Below are 19,286 nucleotides of genomic sequence, written 5' to 3'. Positions count from 1 at the left end.
GACCTGCTACGAAGATCATTTAAAACCTCATGGTAAGAAAACCACCACTACTGTCTGCAATTTAATGGGACTATGCGAGAAATGTCAGTCCTGGATACCAAAGAAATTATTACCTCATCACAAATGCGGAGATCAGAAACAGTGTAAGATCTGTAAGAAAATCGTCGATGCCGATCATCGGTGCTACGTTCCACAGAAACCCAAGAAGAAGAAGAAGAAGGGAGAAGACACCTTAGAGTTTACCATTTATTTCGATTTCGAATGCACTCAGGAATCGGGCATTCACGTCCCTAATCTGTGTGTGGCACATCGCGTCTGTCAACATTGCGATGGTTTAGACATAGACCAACCTTGTCCTCATTGTCAACACATGGGACCCCGTCAGCACCTATTTCAAGGCCCAGACACCTTAAAGAAGTTCATGGACTGGTTATTTCAACCCACTACAGGTACTAAGAATTCCACTTTAGTACACGACGGGGCCATCGTCATCGCCCATAACTTCAAAGGCTACGACGGACAATTCATTTTGAATTACATAGTGCATTCTTCTCCCCTGAAACCTAGCGTGATCATGAACGGGAGTAAGATCTTGTCCATGGAAATATGTGGACTCAAATTCATCGACTCGTATAGTTTCTTAACCTTTCCTTTGGCCCAGATGCCCTCCGCTTTCGATTTGAACGAAATGAAGAAAGGTTATTTCCCTCACTTTTTTAATACGGAACAGAACCAGAATTACGTGGGACTTTATCCACCGGCAGCTTTCTACAATCCGGACGAAATGACTACCAGTGGACGAAAAGCTTTTTACGAATGGTACGACCAACAGAGGGGAAAAGTGTTTGATTTCCAGAAAGAGTTTGTAGGGTATTGTATCTCGGACGTTGACATCTTACACAAATGCTGTGCACGGTTTAGAAGCACCCTCAAGAAGTTGGTCAACGTGGACCCTTTCCAGGAATCCATCACGTTTGCCAGTGCTGCTAATTTAGCCTACCGTCGAAATTTCATGCCTAAAGACAGCATTGCCATCATTCCGAACCTCGGGTATGATCCGGCACGACAATATTCGGCCAAAGCCTGTCGATGGCTCACCTGGATGAGTCATCAGAATGGATGTCACATACGACATGCCAGAAACGGAGGCGAAGTCCCGATCGGAAATTATACCGTCGACGGATACCAGGAAGCGACTCGTACCGTCTACGAATTTTACGGATGCTATTGGCACGGATGCCCCACTTGCTATCCCAGTTTACAGACGGAAACTCATCCTCACCGGACCCAATTTACTTACCAACAATTACACGAGAAAACTCTCAGAAGGACTGCGGATTTAGAGGACATGGGGTACAACGTGTGTAGTATCTGGGAGCACGATTTCGATCAACAAGTGCAACAAGATGAGACTTTACAGCAATTTGTACGAGATCTGGACATTCCGGATCCTTTGAAACCTCGAGAAGCCCTGTACGGAGGCCGGACCAATGCCACTAAATTATATTGTGATGAAGGGGACATGAGATACGTGGACGTGTGTTCCTTATACCCTTACGTGTTGAAACACAGACCTTTTCCCTTAGGGCATCCCGAGATCATCACAGACGACTTCCAGGACGTGAGAAGTTATTTCGGTCTCATTCACTGTCGGGTCTTGCCACCCCGAGGCCTCTTTCACCCCGTATTACCTTATCGGACGGGAGGTAAGTTATTATTTCCCTTATGTCGCACCTGTGCCCAACGACAAGACTCTACGTCTCAACACCCATGTCAACACACCGACCGGGAACGTAGTCTCACGGGTACTTGGGTGACGTGCGAATTACATAAAGCCTTGGACATGGGGTATACCTTAGAGCAAACTTACGAAGTGTGGCATTTCAAAGAACGCAGTCAAGACTTATTTAAAGAGTACATCGATACCTTCCTCAAGATCAAACAGGAAGCGTCCGGATTTCCCTCCGAATGTAAGACCTCAGAACAAGAACAAGATTACATTCGAGAAGTGTTATACAAAGAAGGATTCATGATGGACATTCTCAGTATCAAGAAGAATCCAGTGTTAAGAACCATTGCTAAACTCTTTTTAAATTGTCTGTGGGGAAAATTTGCTCAACGCTTGTTATTACCCAAAGTCAGATACTTGGACGAAGTAGAGGAATTACATCAACTCTTACAAAATTCGACGCTCGACATCAAGGGTGTGCGACTCTTAATCAATAAAGAAGATTCCATTGAAGACAAGATGCTAGTGAATTTTCAAGACAAACAGGAATTCGTCGAAGAATGTCCCTTTGGAAACGTGATCCTGGCTTGTTTTACCACCGCCTATGCTCGCTTACATCTCTACGAGACTTTACGACCTTTAGAAGAACGGGGCCTTTATTTCGATACGGACAGTATCATTTACCAACATAAGGAAGGAGCTTTTAATCCTACTTTGGGCAATAGTTTAGGAGAATGGACCGACGAATTAGACGGGGATCACATCACCAAATTCATGTCGGCAGGTCCTAAAAATTATGGTTTCCGGACGGACAAAGGGACCGAGGTTCATAAATGCAAAGGGGTCACTCTCAACCATCGAACCTCTCAGTTGGTGTGCCCAGAGACTTTAGAAAAAATGCTCAAGGGAGAAATAGAGGAAGTAAAAGTCCCCTATCCCAGCAAAATCCAGAGGACCCGTGATTGTGAGGTGGTGAACAAACCTTCAGAGAAAACAGTTAGAATTGTATATGACAAGAGACAAATTGTAGAGAATTATAACACTCTACCTTATGGTTATTGATATGTTTGTTTGTTTGTTTGTTACAAATAAAAAATTGAATTGTTTTTATATGTGTTGTTTTTTTTCTCTATAAAAGGTATTCTTATTTAAAATCAAAGGTCATTTCTAATCATGGGGAGTCGCGAGCCAGACCAACCCATGCGTTTTCCCCAGTATGCTCAGCTCTCAAAGAGAGAAGCTACTTTTGAGCAGGGATGGCCAAAACCTCTCTTAGGAAAAATACCAGACCTAGCTCGAGCTGGGTTTTTCTACAGGGGAATGAAAGATAACGCTACCTGTTTTCATTGTGGAATGACTTTAACGAATTGGGATCTTGAGGAAGATCCTTATGCAGAACATGCTTATTGGAATCCCAATTGTCCTTACATTAATCAGTATAAGGGACGAAGCTGGGTGATGAGTATATTTGTCGGGGACTTAGAGAAGCAGGGATATAAACCTTTACCTGAGATCAAACCTCTACTGAACCCAGAACCAGACGTCCAGGCTCGAGGAAAATGTCACATTTGTTTAGACGAGGAATTACAAATCGTTTTTCTACCTTGTGGACACGTATGCTGCTGTGCCTTGTGTGCTCCTTCTTTTCATTTTTGCCCCATCTGTCGTGGCGAGATTCAACAGTCCAAACGCCTATTTCTGTGTTAACTATAAATAAAAGGACAGAACTCAAATTTAGTGTTTTCTATTGTTAAAGCAATCAGACCTAGATTTTTTTTTTCAGTGATAAAAGAATGAGATTATTGAATTATTCTTAATTTAAAATTCTCTATTGGTTTTTTCCTCTGCAAGGTAAAAAAAATAGATACTCCAGTCTCTATATAAAAAGGAGACCTACAAATCCTAGAGATCATTTCTGATCTGAGTGAGGGACAGAGCACACATCATGGAATTTTTAAGCTCAGAGTATCGTTGGAAAATAGTAGAACCTGAAGGGACAAGTCACAAAGGAGAATGGATGAAAAACAAAAAGGCATGTATTCAAGATTTCTTTGATCAGAATCCAGGACAAACAGGTCACCATGAAATCTACCTGTATAAGAGATTCAAGTTACCTGATTCCATAGGGGACAGCATCCTGATCTTAGCAGTACCCAGACAGCCCAAGTATAGGGAATTCAAATGGAAAATCAATTACGTCTTGCCTCACCAGAGAGAGGGACCCGAGAAGACTTGGTTTCAAGGGGAATGGATAGAAAAACCTAAAGATTGTATTAAAGATTATGATAAGAAAGTGGGCCCCCTAAAAAGATACTATATCATGGACTGTGCTTGTGAAACAGACTATTTGTACATGAGGAGACCATTTCCCATACAAAAAGAAGAACTGAAGAAAAGTTTTGAATGTTTATTATTTTAATGTTCTTGTTGTTATGAATAAAAAAATAAAAGAAAAAAAACCCAAAAATTCTAGTATTGTTTTTCCCTAGAAACACACAACTAAGCTCTCTCTCTCTCTATACATTAGGTTTTGTAAGGATGACGTCACAATCACGGATTTGAATCGCTGCCAAGTATTTACCTGTATAGTCAGCATATTTTTTGCACACGGCCCTTATCTTTTTGCAAAGGTGTGAGGGGTATAAAAAACAAAGGTGTTTTAAAACATAGATTCATTTTACATCATGAGTGTCCAGGAGATACAAGGTGATTTACTCAACTGTGAGGTAGAAGCTATTGTTCATCACTGTGATTGTTTGTCTGTAAAAGCTTATGGATTGAGTCAAATTATTGCAGAGAAATTCCCACAAGCCAATCTCTATGCCACCCGCAGCGCTTCGAGATTTCCAAATATAGCTTTAGAAGAAGATAGAGGAATTCCAGGCACTATTAAGGTGTTTCCTTCACAAACCCCTGTGGTCATTTGTTTACTAGCTCAATGGGATTATGGAAAACCAAGTCACAAACCTAGAAGAATTTCCACTTATCAGGACACAGCATATAATAGAGAGAAATGGTTTCAAGCTTGTTTACAACAAATGGGTAGTTTACCTTACCAGACTTATGCTTTTCCTTTTGGATTATGTTGTGGACTAGCAGGAAATAAGGATCATTATAGACATTATATTGAACAATTTGTACACACTTATGAAAAACATGTGTACATTACTTGTGGATATTAAGTGTATGTATGTATGTGTTATTGTTTTGATGAAAAAATAAATGTTTTAAAAAATGTGTGTTTTTAATGTGAATTTATTTTATTTAAAAAAGGGGGTTATAAATAGAAGGGGTCACAGGTCCTGTATTTTTGTTGCTAAAGTATCTCACTAAAGTATCTCACTGAACATGGTTATCCAATTTAAAACAGGTATAATTTTTTTACTTCTTCAATTTTAAGGTATATAAGGTCAAAAGGATTCAGTTTCACATGAACACAGTTTCAAAGAAAATAAGTCTGTCTAACATACAACAGGAAAAAAAAAGCCATAAGTTTTTCCTAAAAGGTGCTGTTTTTATTGAGATTGTGCTAATGGTTACAGAAAACTTAAGGAGAGAATACCCCCTCTTTTTTTATTTATTCCATTGGACAAAAAACCCCCACATGAGGTACAAGTCAAACATAGAGTAAAACAAAAATAAGAATGCAAACCTACATGGCTTTTCAGTTTCACTCCTGTTTCTGTATGGCTGAAGTTTATATATATTTTCCCATTATTTAATGATTTGCCATAAAAAATGCAAGACTTTAAAATGATCTGTATTCAGTTTTTTATGCACCTATTAGACAGCCTGGTAATCAAAAGGAAAAAAATTTAAATGTTCAAATTTAAAAAATTAATTAATTTTATTAATTGAATTCAATTTTATCATTTTTAAACTTTAAAATTCAGGTTTTCCTGGACAAAAGACCATCCCTATATATCAATATATTGATATTTATGGATATTCAAGAGTGCATAATATTGAAATTCTAAATATGTATAGGTCAGGCAGATTGTCTTTGAATTCAGTTGGAAATTTTGATCATCAGAAAATTTTATTTGACTGTAATAAAATCAGTAATTTTAGATAAACAGTAAGAAGATTGCACATACACTGTTACTTTCACACTCTGGTATTACATATATGAAAAGTTTGAATGACTAAGGATTAATGGTAATGATTTAAAAGACATGGCATACCAAATGAATATCAAAAATACTCAGTCCTCAAGATTGAAAGTTTTAAAAGATTAAAAGTCTGAAAGTTTTTAAAATTGAAATCCTAAAAATCTGAAAACCTAAAAGTCTTAATCTCAAGATTTAAATATACATATTGTGTTTTGAAGGATTGAAAGTCAGTATATGATTTTGCTCATAAAACTCTCTAAAATGAAGGAGCACATTCAGTGACATTTTATAGAAAGAGTAGGAGATTTTATACCTTATTCCTTACAAATAAAAAATATCACTCTGAGATTCTTATCATGAAGTTTTTACTGTAGCAGAAATACATTAAACTTTAACCTGAAAAGTCAATATTGAGGTGTTAAGATATTCATGGACAACAATGGTATAGCAAAATTGTGTGTTGATCTTTGACCTGAAAATCCAAAATTTATGTAGCTTGTTTAATTAACCGAACCATGAAGTTTGGTGAATATTAACTAAACAATTATCCAATTACATGTAAACAAGATGTCCACATCTCTTTGACCTTTTGACTAAAAACTTAATAAGGTCATTTATTTACCTTTGTTTGACTTGGATGAGTATCTTATATGTTGGATATATTAACAAGACACAATCTAATCTGAGTAAAGAGGAAACCTGGAAAAGCTTTTATCCCTTTGTATGAACAAATTAATTGATGTCATACAGATATCTTAACCAGAATATCAGAATAATCTGAGGACTCTTAAATAAAAAGTTCTCATTATACTAGTCAGAAACCAATAGTCTACCTGTCAAACACAATATAGGAATGTCAACTTAAAAAAGCAAGTAGGGTTACTTTTCTTCAAAAAGTAAAATTTTGATGCATTGGGTAAGTGTTTGTTCCTTTATGCCTATAAAGTAAAATATTTCTTCCCTTTTCACTGTATGCATTAACTGTTCATATAATTGAATCAAACTTATTTCTTTCATGTCATTCTTAATGTCATAGTACCCATCATTCATAATATGTACAATCCTAATAGATGGATCCACATTTTGTTTTTATTTCACATCCCTAACTCAGAATTCTCTGTCCATGTTAATTTCTGGTGTGCACCTTCATCATCTGACATAATTGATTAATTTCCTGTATTTTTATTGCCAAGGTTAGGGTTATCCACACATAGAAAGAAATCAGAAAATGAACACAGTGAAATTATTGTAACAAAACCTTAAAGTTTGATACATAAAAAAAAAAAGAAACATTGTTTTCATTCCTTTGGATTGACCCTGAATAGAGATACCATTTACTTTTTGGCAAATGTAAACTATATACTGCTTGACTAAACATGATTTGTATATTAAAATATGAAATGATTTCTTAAAGGGTAAAATCATAATACTCTAACTGTCCTAGTGAGAATTATGCTCAATCAACTTTGTGAAATATTCCCAACTTCCAATGGTTCTTATTTACATTAAAAAAAAACCTGACTCATATAAAATTGTTTGTTTTCTTTTTATTTTACAAGAAATAACATGCTGACAGTGAATCTAATCATTTTTTAAAACTGGTTAAATTAATGTTTACAATTGTCTTAAAATACTCAAATGTAAGTTTATTTCATACAGAAATACCTTAAATGTATAGACTGATTGTACTTATAAAATAAATATATAGATTAAACCCTTTGTAGTAAAAAACATTTTTAACCTCATTTTCTTGCCTATTCTCTCATACATTTTCTAATTTGAGTATTCTCAAATTATTGATTACATGAACAAACAAATTTAAGACAAAACCACAATATATGCCGAATGCCTTGAAATGAAAATATGCAAGATGTGTAACATATCATGTACAACTTTTAAGTCTACAAAATTTAAAGTTAACCTTATTATACAATAAGACTACTTTTTTCAAAGTTATGAGAAATTCTCAAATTATTGATTACATGAACAAACAAATTTAAGACAAAACCACAATATATGCTGAATGCCTTGAAATGAAAATATGCAAGATGTGTAACATATCATGTACAACTTTTAAGTCTACAAAATTTAAAGTTAACCTTATTATACAATAAGACTACTTTTTTCAAAGTTATGAGAAATTCTCAAATTATTGATTACATGAACAAACAAATTTAAGACAAAACCACAATATATGCTGAATGCCTTGAAATGAAAATATGCAAGATGTGTAACATATCATGTACAACTTTTAAGTCTACAAAATTTAAAGTTAACCTTATTATACAATAAGACTACTTTTTTCAAAGTTATGAGAAATTCTCAAATTATTGATTACATGAACAAACAAATTTAAGACAAAACCACAATATATGCTGAATGCCTTGAAATGAAAATATGCAAGATGTGTAACATATCATGTACAACTTTTAAGTCTACAAAATTTAAAGTTAACCTTATTATACAATAAGACTACTTTTTTCAAAGTTATGAGAAATTCTCCACAAAAAAAAAAATGTATTTATGCAAAAGATAAATGTTAGGATACAATTTTAAAATACATTTTACATGAATCACATAGAGAACATATCAAATCATTTCTTTGTGGTTGTTTTCCATTGGAACATCTGTGAACAAACATTTTGTTTTGTCTTTTTGATACATAAAAAAGCGTCCAAAATCATTTGGAATTGTTATGTACTGTTAAACCCTGATGCTCAGATAGAACAGTAGAGATCATTTTAAGAGTTTCTGATGTATGCCCTACTTAGAAATGTTTACAATGTAACAAAAATGAAACATGTTAGAAATTGAAAGATATTTTTGTGTACAAATGCATTATATTATACAAGACAATCTCTTTCTTTCCCTGTGATGAAAAATTCTCTCCTACATATAACATGTAGATGAACTTATTTGGATGATGCCATTTTCACATGCTAATAAGAAACTAGTTCAACTAAACTAAAAAGACAGTCATTAAAATTTTACAGATAATAAAGGAAAATATCAAGACAGAAAGTCCAGGAATTGATAGATTTCTACAATTATCATCCAAAGATGTATATGTTTGGATTTATTTTTTTTAATTCACAAGCAAATGATATGCTGCCATTTTAAATCTTTCAAACTTAAATTCTATACTTTTGAAATAAAAATTTCAAATTCTAAAGGAGTCTTCCAAATACCTATCTACATGTATTTATGACTGAAGGTATGTTAATCACCAGAGTTGCTGAACTGCACCATTTGAATAAAAGTCATATCCACATTCTTGACTTTTTCCCTAAACCTAAGAATTTGCACCAAATTTTTATAAAGTCTATAAGTTATTACACAATGTTTAAGTTATTGCATTACAGGATTCAAATCAGTAATCTCAGTAATTAACTTTTACCCAGGAGTAAATGATCCAAAAACTCTATAGAAATATCTTATTGATTCTTCATCTGAGTGTGTACTTATGATGTGAAGTTTGTAAGTTACAAATTATTGTCAAAGAAGTCATCTCAATAATCTTATGCTTTGACCTTGACAAAGTGTCCTTAACAACAAAGTGTATTCCTACAACCATTCTATATGTAATTAGTATGATGAATATGGTATGATAAAGATATTCAAGATATTATTAAAACACAGATTATGGGACACTTGCATCTTTATTGGGGGTCTTATTGAGACCAATTTTAAATTCAAAATTAAACATGATACATACACAAACAAAATATATTTACAATTCCAGGAAAGTTAAATAATAACATTAAATCCAGCATCTGGATATCTGTGTTAATTTCTAGGGGGTTGTAAAAATTAGATGAAAAATAAAAGGTTTTAATGTGTAATTCCCATACATAACAACAGTCTTCAATATGAATTGGTAAAAATAAAAGTCACATTCACATACTTTGAGGTCAGTGAGAATAAGTTTTAAAAGAGCTCATGCTATCAGAAAATCATATTTTCATATTTTCAATACTTGATTTGACTAGATCTCAGTCTGATAAATGGCTACACTTTATCCATAGTCATTGTCTGACAGTGAAAGATACAATCCTGGCTCCTTTCTTTGTCATCCTGTAAACCACAGTTTATGATCATACTGGTTAAATTGGTTTTGAAATCATATTTATCTATGTGCTTCTTAAATCCTCCATCCACCTCCTGTTTGATTTTCTTGTTTCAGTGTTTTAAGAGAGGATATTCTATTAGTCTTTGCATAATCTGATAGTCTTTCACCATTCTGAGAGTAGACATAGATCATTTCCACAAGCCCTCACTAGAATATCCTGGAAAATAAAAAATAATGTCTTAGTTAAAATTTTTTTTTAATGTAATAAAAGCTTGATGGAATTCTAAATATAGACAAAAAAGGGTATAAATACAAGGTGTAACACAAGATTTTGACTTTTCATATTGACCATGGGTAACACCTCCAGTAAAGAAAAGAGTAAAGGAATGAGTAAAATTCAGTGTGGAGAGAGAATTCTTTCAGAGAAAGATGTAGACAGAGGTATACCAGTTAAAATAAAAAAAGATGGCACTATTGAGATCATTTCTCAAGAAGAATATAACCAATTATGTCCAGAAAAGGGTGTACTTAATGTTGTCAGAGATTACATAGAAAGACCCTTGATTGCAGAAGAAGCAAATGAAGAATATAACCATTTATTACCAAAAGAGGGTAAGAATTACTTGGATTACCCTGAAAGACCTTTGACTAGAGAAGAAGTCAAGTTTATAGATGATAAGAGAAAACAGTTGTCAGAAAAAAAAAGATTGTTAAAGACACATGATTTTTAGCCCACAAAACCATTGGAGATACAAGGATTACAGGATATAAGGATTAATGGAGGAAGTCCAAACTGAACTCTTGGAAGACATTAAGGCTCATTATGAGAGTAACTTTCCAGTGTTTGTTTATTACAAAATTATGTATTCTGATTAAAAAAAAAGTTTTCACTTTCATTTGTTGTGCCTTTGACCATTTAAATCGACCTTATGGTCAAGATTGTGATACACACTCTGATAATCATTTATGATGTCTCTATGATGTTCACCTCAAAAGTTTGAATCAGGGTATTTGTGTTCAAAGAGCTGAAGAAACTATACAGACAGATCTATAATGATTTTGGAAGCATACATATTAATGAGATTAAAGGAGATATAACACTTGAATTCATTACTAAATTATTAAAAAGAAAGAACACAAACTCATAGAAATGATATTGAAGTAAGTGTCATGCTCCAATGTGTGCTTTAACAGAAGGTTTACAGCAGTCCCATGCAGTCATAAGAAGATCTTGGGTAGAAGAAACACTAGGAAATTTTATTTGCACACAATCAGATCATCTTACATCAGTTATATGGTTACAGTCTTTATACATAACAGGGCTCTCACACCCATTTTTGGTACTGGGGCCGGGGCCAATGGAATTGGGAAAAAAGCGAAGTTTTTATAAAAATTGGGAAATTTTTACCAGTCATAATTTAATTCTAAAAACAAGAAAAATCAAATAAACACAGAATAATCTGAAAACAAATCATTTTATTCATTTAGAACTTTAATTGTTTGTCTTTGGATGACTTAAAATGCTCCAAGGCTCTGGTCAGCTGCCTTGGAGTCAAGGAACCACTGGACTCTGACACAATTCTTATAATGTTGTCCAGACTCTGTTGTTTAAGACAGCTCCTGAGGGGTGTGCAAATCGTGTTCATAAGAGAAAACAGCCTTTCCACACATGCTGTGGAACTTGGAATTAGGCAAGACAACAAAACCAGGTGGTACATGGCAGGATAAGAGGCACGCAAAACATCATCCTGGAACTGTTTAAGTAAAAATTGTGGGTCTGCTAACTCTTCCTCAGAAGCTCTTTGTCTGAACAAAAAAAAATGAAAGAGTTAATTTAAAGACTACAACAATTAATTTGACTAAACATTTGATTTTTAAAACTTGAATTAAATAAAATTTGAGCTTTAAATCTCTGCCTCTTTCAACTGTAGTACACTACTTTTCATGAATTTCAATAAATTCAATTAAAATATGTAACTTTAGTAAATATAATAATATATATTGCTATTTGGTTTGAACTATTACTCTAAGTTTTATTTTATTAAAATATTATAATTATAAATAATTCACTGTTGTTAGTGTTTCCCTAAGTCAGTGTGTAACATTAAAGGGTTCCTACTAAATTAAAATCATCTTAGTAAGTTGATATAATAGACTATTAATTTACTAATATTATTTTAAACAAAAATTAGTAAAACAAACATGCAGCTGCATATTTAAAATCTGACCTGAATATTGAATCCAGAAGAGCTGCCATTTCAGTGCAAACTTTTACAAATAATTGTAAAACACTTACTGTCCTGGTACTTTAGACTGATTTATATGATAATCTCATTCTGAGATCTAGTTCATTAGCACTGAAATTCAAAATTAAAATAAACAATATCAATTCATAAAAAGATAACATTGAAACAATTTTATTTCTAAATAAAAAATACAAAATTAACATCAACATGAAAATATAACAAGAAGTTGGTAAGTAAGAATAAAACAAACTGGATTAATTTAACAACAAACTCCATAAAACAAACATAAGGATACCTCATTAAAAACATCTGGTGTTTAAACCCAGCAAACTGTTGCTTGAATGTTTCCTCAGAAAAGACAGGCTGGGAGACAGTCCTATGTCCCTTGAATACATCTTCAAGTGTGTTGCCATAATGTGATGCTAAACGTCTCATTTCCTCCTGCACAATGTTAAGATACTACCTTGATTATATTTTTTTTAAAATTAATGATGAATTTAAATCTTTGGAAAATATTTAAATACCACTGACTGGGACAATTCACAGTACTGAATAATGAAATAATGTTTAATTCAATTCTTTTTTAATAATGTTTTAATTGATTTTTGAACCTACCTCTCCAAACGTTGTTAATTCGGCAACAGTATTTGGAACCTCTTTTAGTTCAAATACCCTAAATCCAGCCAGGACTGGCGAACAATGAAATCCGTCCTCAATCTCATGTATGAGAGCATGGATGAGGGGGACTGCCAGTTCAGCTACAACCTGGGTCATTGTATATACATTCACCCCTTGCCTAAATAGTAATTTAAATTTTATTATAATCATACTATTTAAATATTTAATTAACAGAAGACAATTGATATAAATGTACAATGTCCAATATAAATATTCATTGGAAAATATTAAATAATTTACCGAATTCTTCTTGCTAACTCTGTCCTATCATCAATTTCGGCCCAGTATGTTGGGAGTCTGGAGAAGTGTAAGTCAACATCAGGATCTGCATCATTGCCTTCAGCACACACTCTATATCTCTCTGTTAAATGGTGCAGTTCATCAGTGAGTTCCTAAGTAAAAAACATTATGATTTTTGTAAAATTGTATAATATTATCAATTTTGTAATAAAATTAAATCATCTGAGGCAGAGTATTAATAAATTAAATATAATTTTTTTTTCAATTTGAATTATACATTATATAGTATACTACCTTGACTTTCATATTCACTCTGCTGAAATGAACATCTCCTTGTAAATAGTCACTGAAGATGACAACTGGCTTAAGTGCATCACAAAGGACTGTTGCAGCAGCAATGGTCTTCTTATCTGTGAGCATGTTTCTATAACCTAGAATCTCTGGTTCTTTTTTGGCGTCGTATATTGCGTCCAGAGAGTCCAAAATTGAAGAAAACCTATCTAGAAGCCGGACACATGCACGCCCATGACTTAGCCACCTGGTAGCTGCAGCCCTTATAAACTTGAGTTTTTTCTGATGATATGTTTCTTGTATTTCTTCAAAGACGGCATACCGCTTTGGAGAATAGTGGAATAATTTCCATATTCCAAGTAGTAGCGAGTCAAGCTCTTCGAGGACTGGGAACTCCTTTATAAGATGTTTAACACAGAGAACAAGTTTATGGTTTCTGCAATTAATATACACTTGATGAGGAACCAGATGACGAAAGCGTCGCTGAACACCTTAAATAAAAGTTTCCAAATATTATAATATACTCAACTATTCACTGTCTATCTGTCAGAACACAAAGAAGAAAATGAAATAACTCAGTAATTAACTATGAAAAAGCTTACATTATATTAAAGTACTTTTCACTAGTCTAAGAAAATAAATTAAAAAGTAATTAATATTTACCAGTGTTTACTCCACTCATGACATTGCAGCCATCGAAACCAACAAAGATGGCTTTACTGACGTCGAGTCCTTTGGCAATCAAAATGGATTCCAGGCTGGATGTCAGACTTTCTGCATCAGTGCACTGAAGTTTAAGCAGTCCCAGAAATACTTCCCGAATTTTTCCACCATCAACAAAACGGATTATGACGGCAAACTGCTCCCTGTTTGCATCATCGGCTGATTCATCAGCTAGCAGGGAATACCACTCAGCTTTTCTTATAGCCTCCAGAATCTCACTCTCAATGGAGAAGGAAAGGGAAGAAACAATATCTTGAACAGATGATGGTGAAGTATAAGTGATGGTTGGGTGGTAGTCAAAGTAATCTGCTACAGGTTTGTACTTAAGCTCGTCTCCCAAAAACTTGATCATGTCTTTCAAGTTGTCAGTTATCGCCCACCTTTTACTTAGCATAAATATGGTAGTCTTAAAGAGAGTTTCAAGATATTCTAGATTTCTCTTTTTGTCTTGTTCTTTTAAGGCATCATTTTGTTGTTGAAGTAATTGCAAAATTGATGGACTTTGATCAGACTTACCAGTGCCCAGGTAAATAGTCTCTGCTTGCTGGTGGGCTTCTGATTTATGATGCTTCTCTAATTTTCGTGTTGGGTGTGTTCCCAGGCTCTTAACTCCACCTGTTGCAAATGGACTAGTTGCAGTTGAGTCACTTTTACAGTCACCATACCGAAATTCACAGTACTTACAAAAGTAAGCTTCCTTTGCTGCACTGTGGTACAGCCACGGAAATGCCAATTCATGAGAAATAGCGGACTTCTTTCTGCTATCTTGAATTTTTAATTTCTTGGGTGGTTCGTAGTCATCTGTATCTGTGTCACTTTTCGCCAAGCTCTCGGGATTTGCTTCAATCTGATTTACCTCAAACTCCTCACTCGGCACACTGTCAGTCTGAATTTCCTCGCTTTCATTTTGCTTCGTCGTTTCCTGTTCGGTTGGCTGGGTGTCAGTAACCACTAACTCAGAATGAGATTCTGTTAATTGTTGAGCGGCAGCCTGTTGTTTAAACAAAGTGTCTATTTTCTTACATTTGTCAGTTGTCTTAGTTGAAATCTTTTTTCTGTAGTACTTCGCATTATGCGACATGTTTGTGAGTAAACAAATCGTTCCTAAAAGAATTCGTAATTTACAGTCGACTTTCGCTTTCATACTAAACTGGTTCCAGCATATATACAAACTACCAGTTTACAACACGGAAGTGTTTCCCTCATATTTCTACAGTGCTTTTACGACTGTCACTCAGATATGTTTTATTTTATTTTTTAAGTAATAAATTTAAGCAATCATTCATTGGGAATTTTTACATTAAAATTTGGGAAAAAAGATGCCTTTTTCACGTTGGGAACGGGGCCGAATATCGGCCCCAATTATAGAGAATCGAGAGCCCTGCATAATCAAGAGGGTCATTAAGATTTCTTTTCTGGTCATCCTGATGTGCTACATTATAGTATTCTTTCCCTGTGATATAATGTTAATATTAAATGAAAAATTTAAAATTCATCAGCAATTGGAGTCAAAACTTGCTATCTTTACCAACTATGATATTAAGGAACTGGGGGGGGGGGTTTACAAATTAGCCATATTTAACTTATTCTTTAGATATGCTATCTTCAGCTGTTAACTATCATTTGGCAAAGAAAACTTTCATACATTTTAGTTTCAACATTTGATCATGCATTTTTGTATATATATTGAAATGGAGCTCTTCTTCTTCTTCTATAGGAGATCAATATAGTCTAAAAAATGACCATGACCACCAAGCCCTTTTTATTTAAATATATCATTTACATATCAATTCAAAATTATAAACATGCATATGTAAAATAAATAAATAAAAATTACAATTGTATCTCATTGAAACTTTACCTTCAAGTTTGTGTGTTTCTATGTTTGTTGACTAACTGTGTATTTCCAAAGGAACAGCAGACAGTCTGAACTTCATAGAGAATGGATTATAGATGGTTAAGAACAAACCAATTCTTCCAGGTTGAGGACTGTAGAAAATATAATCATTTTGGTAATATGACAGAGTACTGCATGAAACAATGCATGTTTAAATACAACATGTACAATGCCAAAAAAGTTCATGAAAATGTTTGTTTTTAATCTCAAAACAAATTGTTTTTAACATTAACTCCAGATGAGAAAAGTTCATCATGTTATCTTTAGATAATAAAAAAAAGCACAATTACTGTATTGATATCACAAATAAAATGATTATCAAATTAATTATTTAGACACTAAAAGATTTTTTATTAACAGCAGATTCAATTTTGTTTAATATCTGTCAGTACTGCATACAGAAAAATACATCTTTTTTTTTAGCATCATCACAGTACAACATGTAGTCCTTCATTTTTTGAAAAGCTCATTACTAAGAAACAAAAGTGAAAATGAAAATATATGTATGCCATATATCCCACATATTTAGAATCAAAACAAAAAGTAAATGACTTAGGATTAATCTTTTGTAAATTCCTCCTTTTCTCTTATTAGATTCCTAATTAATATCTCTTTGATCACCATTTAGTAAGTCTGAATTCCATGGCCATGGGTAACATACATAATGAATTATGAAATTAAATCATATAATTTATACAAAAGGACTTATTAATATTCTGAAGATCCCTTAATCATGTGTTAATATATTTTAGGTTAAATAAGGGTGTGCTTATATGAAAGTAAGTTAGAGACAACAGATCACATAAGTATTACACAGTAATTAAATTAACCATATAATCATGCTTAAATGCAAAGATGACCTTCATAGGAAATGTATAAACAATTAAAAAAAACAAGACAAACTTACCAGAGATATTCAACTATATGCCCAATTAGCCTATGCATTAAATAATCCAGTGAAATAAGATCTCAGCTGATCCTGAAAAAAAAATCATACAATTCAGTGATACACAATTAACCTCATTTTACAATGTAAGTAAAGTAATAATTTACAGACAAAAGGGATAGAAATGTAAAAGATACCATGTATTTTACTAAAATTTAGTGAACATTTTTCTGATTTAAATTCAATATCATGGAATGACCCATCATAGAATTATTAAATGTACTCTGAGTTACATGCAGGCTAAACAACTGTAAATCACATGAAATGAGGATAAATACAGTACATTTACATTCAAAACAGAACTTTACATAATCATGATTAAATGCAAAGATATGTCCATCATAGGAAATGTAAACAAAACAAAGACAAACTTACCAGAATTATCCAATTATATGCCCAATTAAATAATCCAGTGAAACAACATCTTAGCTGATCCTGAAAAAAAAGCATACAATATTCAGTGATACTCAATTTAATCTCATTTTACAAAGGAAGTAAAGCAACAATTGACAGACAAACAGGACAGAAAAACATGTTTAAATGTAATGCAAAATAATATCTCTTATATATGAATACCTATACTCTAATCAATCATATTAAATGTCATTCGTAAAATGTATTTTTTAAGACAGATTTATTTAGGATCGACTTTTTAAATGATAACATGAATAGCACGCCATACTTTCACCACATGTCAAAACATTCTCTCAAATTACACAGAAATGGGTTATTTAGCATAGCTGACATTAAACATATAGGTGAGCGATAACATAATCACAATCATAAACAATGTGAAACAACTTTAAACGACCTACACTGTGGATTACAAGCCTTTTTCACTGGGGTAAAATCTTGCCGAGATTGACGCCATGGCCGCCCGAAACCCCGAACCCGACTGTATAAAAGATGAAGTCATACAATAACATAACACTGATGTGAGGAAAGAAGAAGAAAACTCTATCCGGTTCTTCGGCAAGCATTGAAAGATCATAAGCGCGCCAAGCTTGTGAAAGACACGCTGTACATCGACGGTAAAGAATACATACCATCAGCTGGATCCGCGCCCAGCGCACCTGTACAATCGTTACCTACCTGGAATTCGACCTCGAGTTATCAACCGATGGATCAACAGAGCACGCCGCAAAATACCGACCGCCAGGCACTAAAACGACAGCGACAGGGATCTACACCTGAGCAGGCATAGGAAATCGCGGGAGAACAAACTGACAGGGACAAATCCCTGAAAATTTTATCCTTAAATGTATGTGGACTTAAACAACGACTTAATTATCCAGAGTTTTACGATTTCATCTCTAAGTATGACATAATAGGCCTTTCAGAGACTAAAACCGATGATTCGGACAATATACACATAACCGGCTACACAGTTTTCATGAAAAATAGACACAAATTATCAAATAGAAGATCTGGTGGGTTAGTTATAGCAGTACGAGACGATATTATAAAACATGTAAATATTTTGAAAACAGATTGTAAATTCATTTTTTGGTTCAAACTTAGTAAATTTCTACTTAATACTTGTGAAGATATCTTATGTGGAGTTGTGTACATTCCACCAGAAGGGAGTAAATATTCCTCTCCCGACTGTTTTTTAGAAATAGAGCAAGAAATTTTAAACATGGCAAATAACTGTAAATATGTATGCTTATTTGGAGATTTCAATGCCAGAGTTGGTAAATTACACGACTATTGTACTTCTGACGAATTTTTGACACAGGTAACTCATAGCCCGATTCATTCAGAGATTGCTCTTAGATGTTCGATATTTAATGACCACCAGATTCCTTTAGAAAGAGTTGTACAAGACTGTACTGTAAATAATTATGGACATAAATTTGTTGACTTTTGTAAAAATAATGACTTGTATATTGTGAATAGCCGGGTTGGCAGAGATAAAAATACAGGTAGTGCCACATGTAAGAATAGCAGCACTGTTGATTATGTTGTAGCCAGTGCAAATATTTTTGAAATTGTGGAAAATTTTGAAATTATTGATTTTTGTAACCTTTTTTCAGATGTACATAATCCAATAACTTTTTCGTTCACTAATTGTAACAAAGAGGTCAAAAGTTGTAGAACAGGTAAAAATCAACCAAGTGTAAAATTATGGTGTGCGGACAAAGCAGACGATTTTCGTAGCAATATTGAAGTGAGTTCTGTATTAGCCATAGAAAATGATCTAGATAGACTATCTATTAATATTGAAAGTATTTGCAGGGATGATGTTACCAAAATAGCGAAAAACATTTGTGAAGTTTTTGTTAATTCAGCAAAAGAAACGTTTGGTATGAAAAAAAATATAGAAAACCCCTCAATGGATAATAAAAAGTGTAA

At 33.5% G+C, this 19,286-nt stretch overlaps 4 protein-coding genes and 1 long non-coding RNA gene across 6 annotated transcripts; 2 read left to right on the top strand and 3 right to left on the bottom strand.

Annotated features, from left to right (window-relative positions):
• Positions 1 to 574: 574 nt before the first annotated feature.
• Positions 575 to 2,791, top strand: LOC134231498 (uncharacterized). Its single transcript, XM_062713459.1, has one exon. The coding sequence runs from the start codon at positions 575 to 577 to the stop codon at positions 2,789 to 2,791; it is 2,217 nt and encodes a 738-aa protein (XP_062569443.1).
• A 1,622-nt stretch (positions 2,792 to 4,413) lies between these two features.
• On the top strand, positions 4,414 to 5,280 carry LOC134231497 (uncharacterized). The gene is made up of 2 exons (XM_062713458.1): positions 4,414 to 4,866; positions 5,272 to 5,280. Exons 1-2 carry the CDS (start codon positions 4,414 to 4,416, stop codon positions 5,278 to 5,280), a joined length of 462 nt encoding a protein of 153 aa, XP_062569442.1.
• A 2,090-nt stretch (positions 5,281 to 7,370) lies between these two features.
• LOC134231499 (uncharacterized) lies at positions 7,371 to 17,783 on the bottom strand. 2 transcript variants are annotated; one of them, XR_009984561.1, is made up of 5 exons: positions 17,747 to 17,783; positions 17,307 to 17,366; positions 16,893 to 16,964; positions 15,950 to 16,077; positions 7,371 to 10,127 (listed from the first exon to the last, which is right to left on the bottom strand). It is a non-coding gene; the product is annotated as an uncharacterized LOC134231499 (long non-coding RNA). The 2 variants fall into 2 exon arrangements; XR_009984562.1 differs by having other exon boundaries at positions 16,893 to 16,958; positions 17,299 to 17,366; positions 17,747 to 17,781.
• LOC134231501 (uncharacterized) lies at positions 11,230 to 12,248 on the bottom strand. Its single transcript, XM_062713461.1, has 2 exons — positions 12,139 to 12,248; positions 11,230 to 11,716 (listed from the first exon to the last, which is right to left on the bottom strand). The coding sequence occupies exons 1-2, from the start codon at positions 12,165 to 12,167 to the stop codon at positions 11,395 to 11,397; spliced, it is 351 nt and encodes a 116-aa protein (XP_062569445.1). The 5' UTR covers positions 12,168 to 12,248; the 3' UTR covers positions 11,230 to 11,394.
• Positions 12,433 to 15,188, bottom strand: LOC134231500 (uncharacterized). Its single transcript, XM_062713460.1, has 5 exons — positions 14,029 to 15,188; positions 13,369 to 13,856; positions 13,075 to 13,226; positions 12,772 to 12,921; positions 12,433 to 12,597 (listed from the first exon to the last, which is right to left on the bottom strand). The coding sequence occupies exons 1-4, from the start codon at positions 15,167 to 15,169 to the stop codon at positions 12,915 to 12,917; spliced, it is 1,788 nt and encodes a 595-aa protein (XP_062569444.1). The 5' UTR covers positions 15,170 to 15,188; the 3' UTR covers positions 12,433 to 12,597; positions 12,772 to 12,914.
• Positions 17,784 to 19,286: the final 1,503 nt, after the last annotated feature.

This window comes from Saccostrea cucullata, unplaced genomic scaffold, assembly GCF_032062105.1.
Source record: "Saccostrea cucullata isolate Sc308-1 unplaced genomic scaffold, CSIRO_AGI_Scuc_v1 ctg4486, whole genome shotgun sequence".
Classification (NCBI taxonomy): domain Eukaryota; kingdom Metazoa; phylum Mollusca; class Bivalvia; order Ostreida; family Ostreidae; genus Saccostrea; species Saccostrea cuccullata.
This window is presented reverse-complemented; position numbering and strand designations above follow the sequence as displayed.

Bases quoted from the DNA above. Each gene is read 5' to 3' on its own strand.
- LOC134231498 (XM_062713459.1), top strand. From the start codon at position 575: ATGAACGGGAGTAAGATCTTGTCCATGGAAATATGTGGACTCAAATTC.
- LOC134231497 (XM_062713458.1), top strand. From the start codon at position 4,414: ATGAGTGTCCAGGAGATACAAGGTGATTTACTCAACTGTGAGGTAGAA.
- LOC134231501 (XM_062713461.1), bottom strand. From the start codon at position 12,167: ATGGCAGCTCTTCTGGATTCAATATTCAG. The intron at 11,717-12,138 runs GTCAGATTTTAA...TTTTTTGTTCAG, and splicing joins CTTCTGGATTCAATATTCAG to ACAAAGAGCTTCTGAGGAAG.
- LOC134231500 (XM_062713460.1), bottom strand. From the start codon at position 15,169: ATGTCGCATAATGCGAAGTACTACAGAAAAAAGATTTCAACTAAGACA. The intron at 13,857-14,028 runs GTAAATATTAAT...CTTTTATTTAAG, and splicing joins CATGAGTGGAGTAAACACTG to GTGTTCAGCGACGCTTTCGT. The intron at 13,227-13,368 runs GTAGTATACTAT...TTTTTTACTTAG, and splicing joins GAGTGAATATGAAAGTCAAG to GAACTCACTGATGAACTGCA.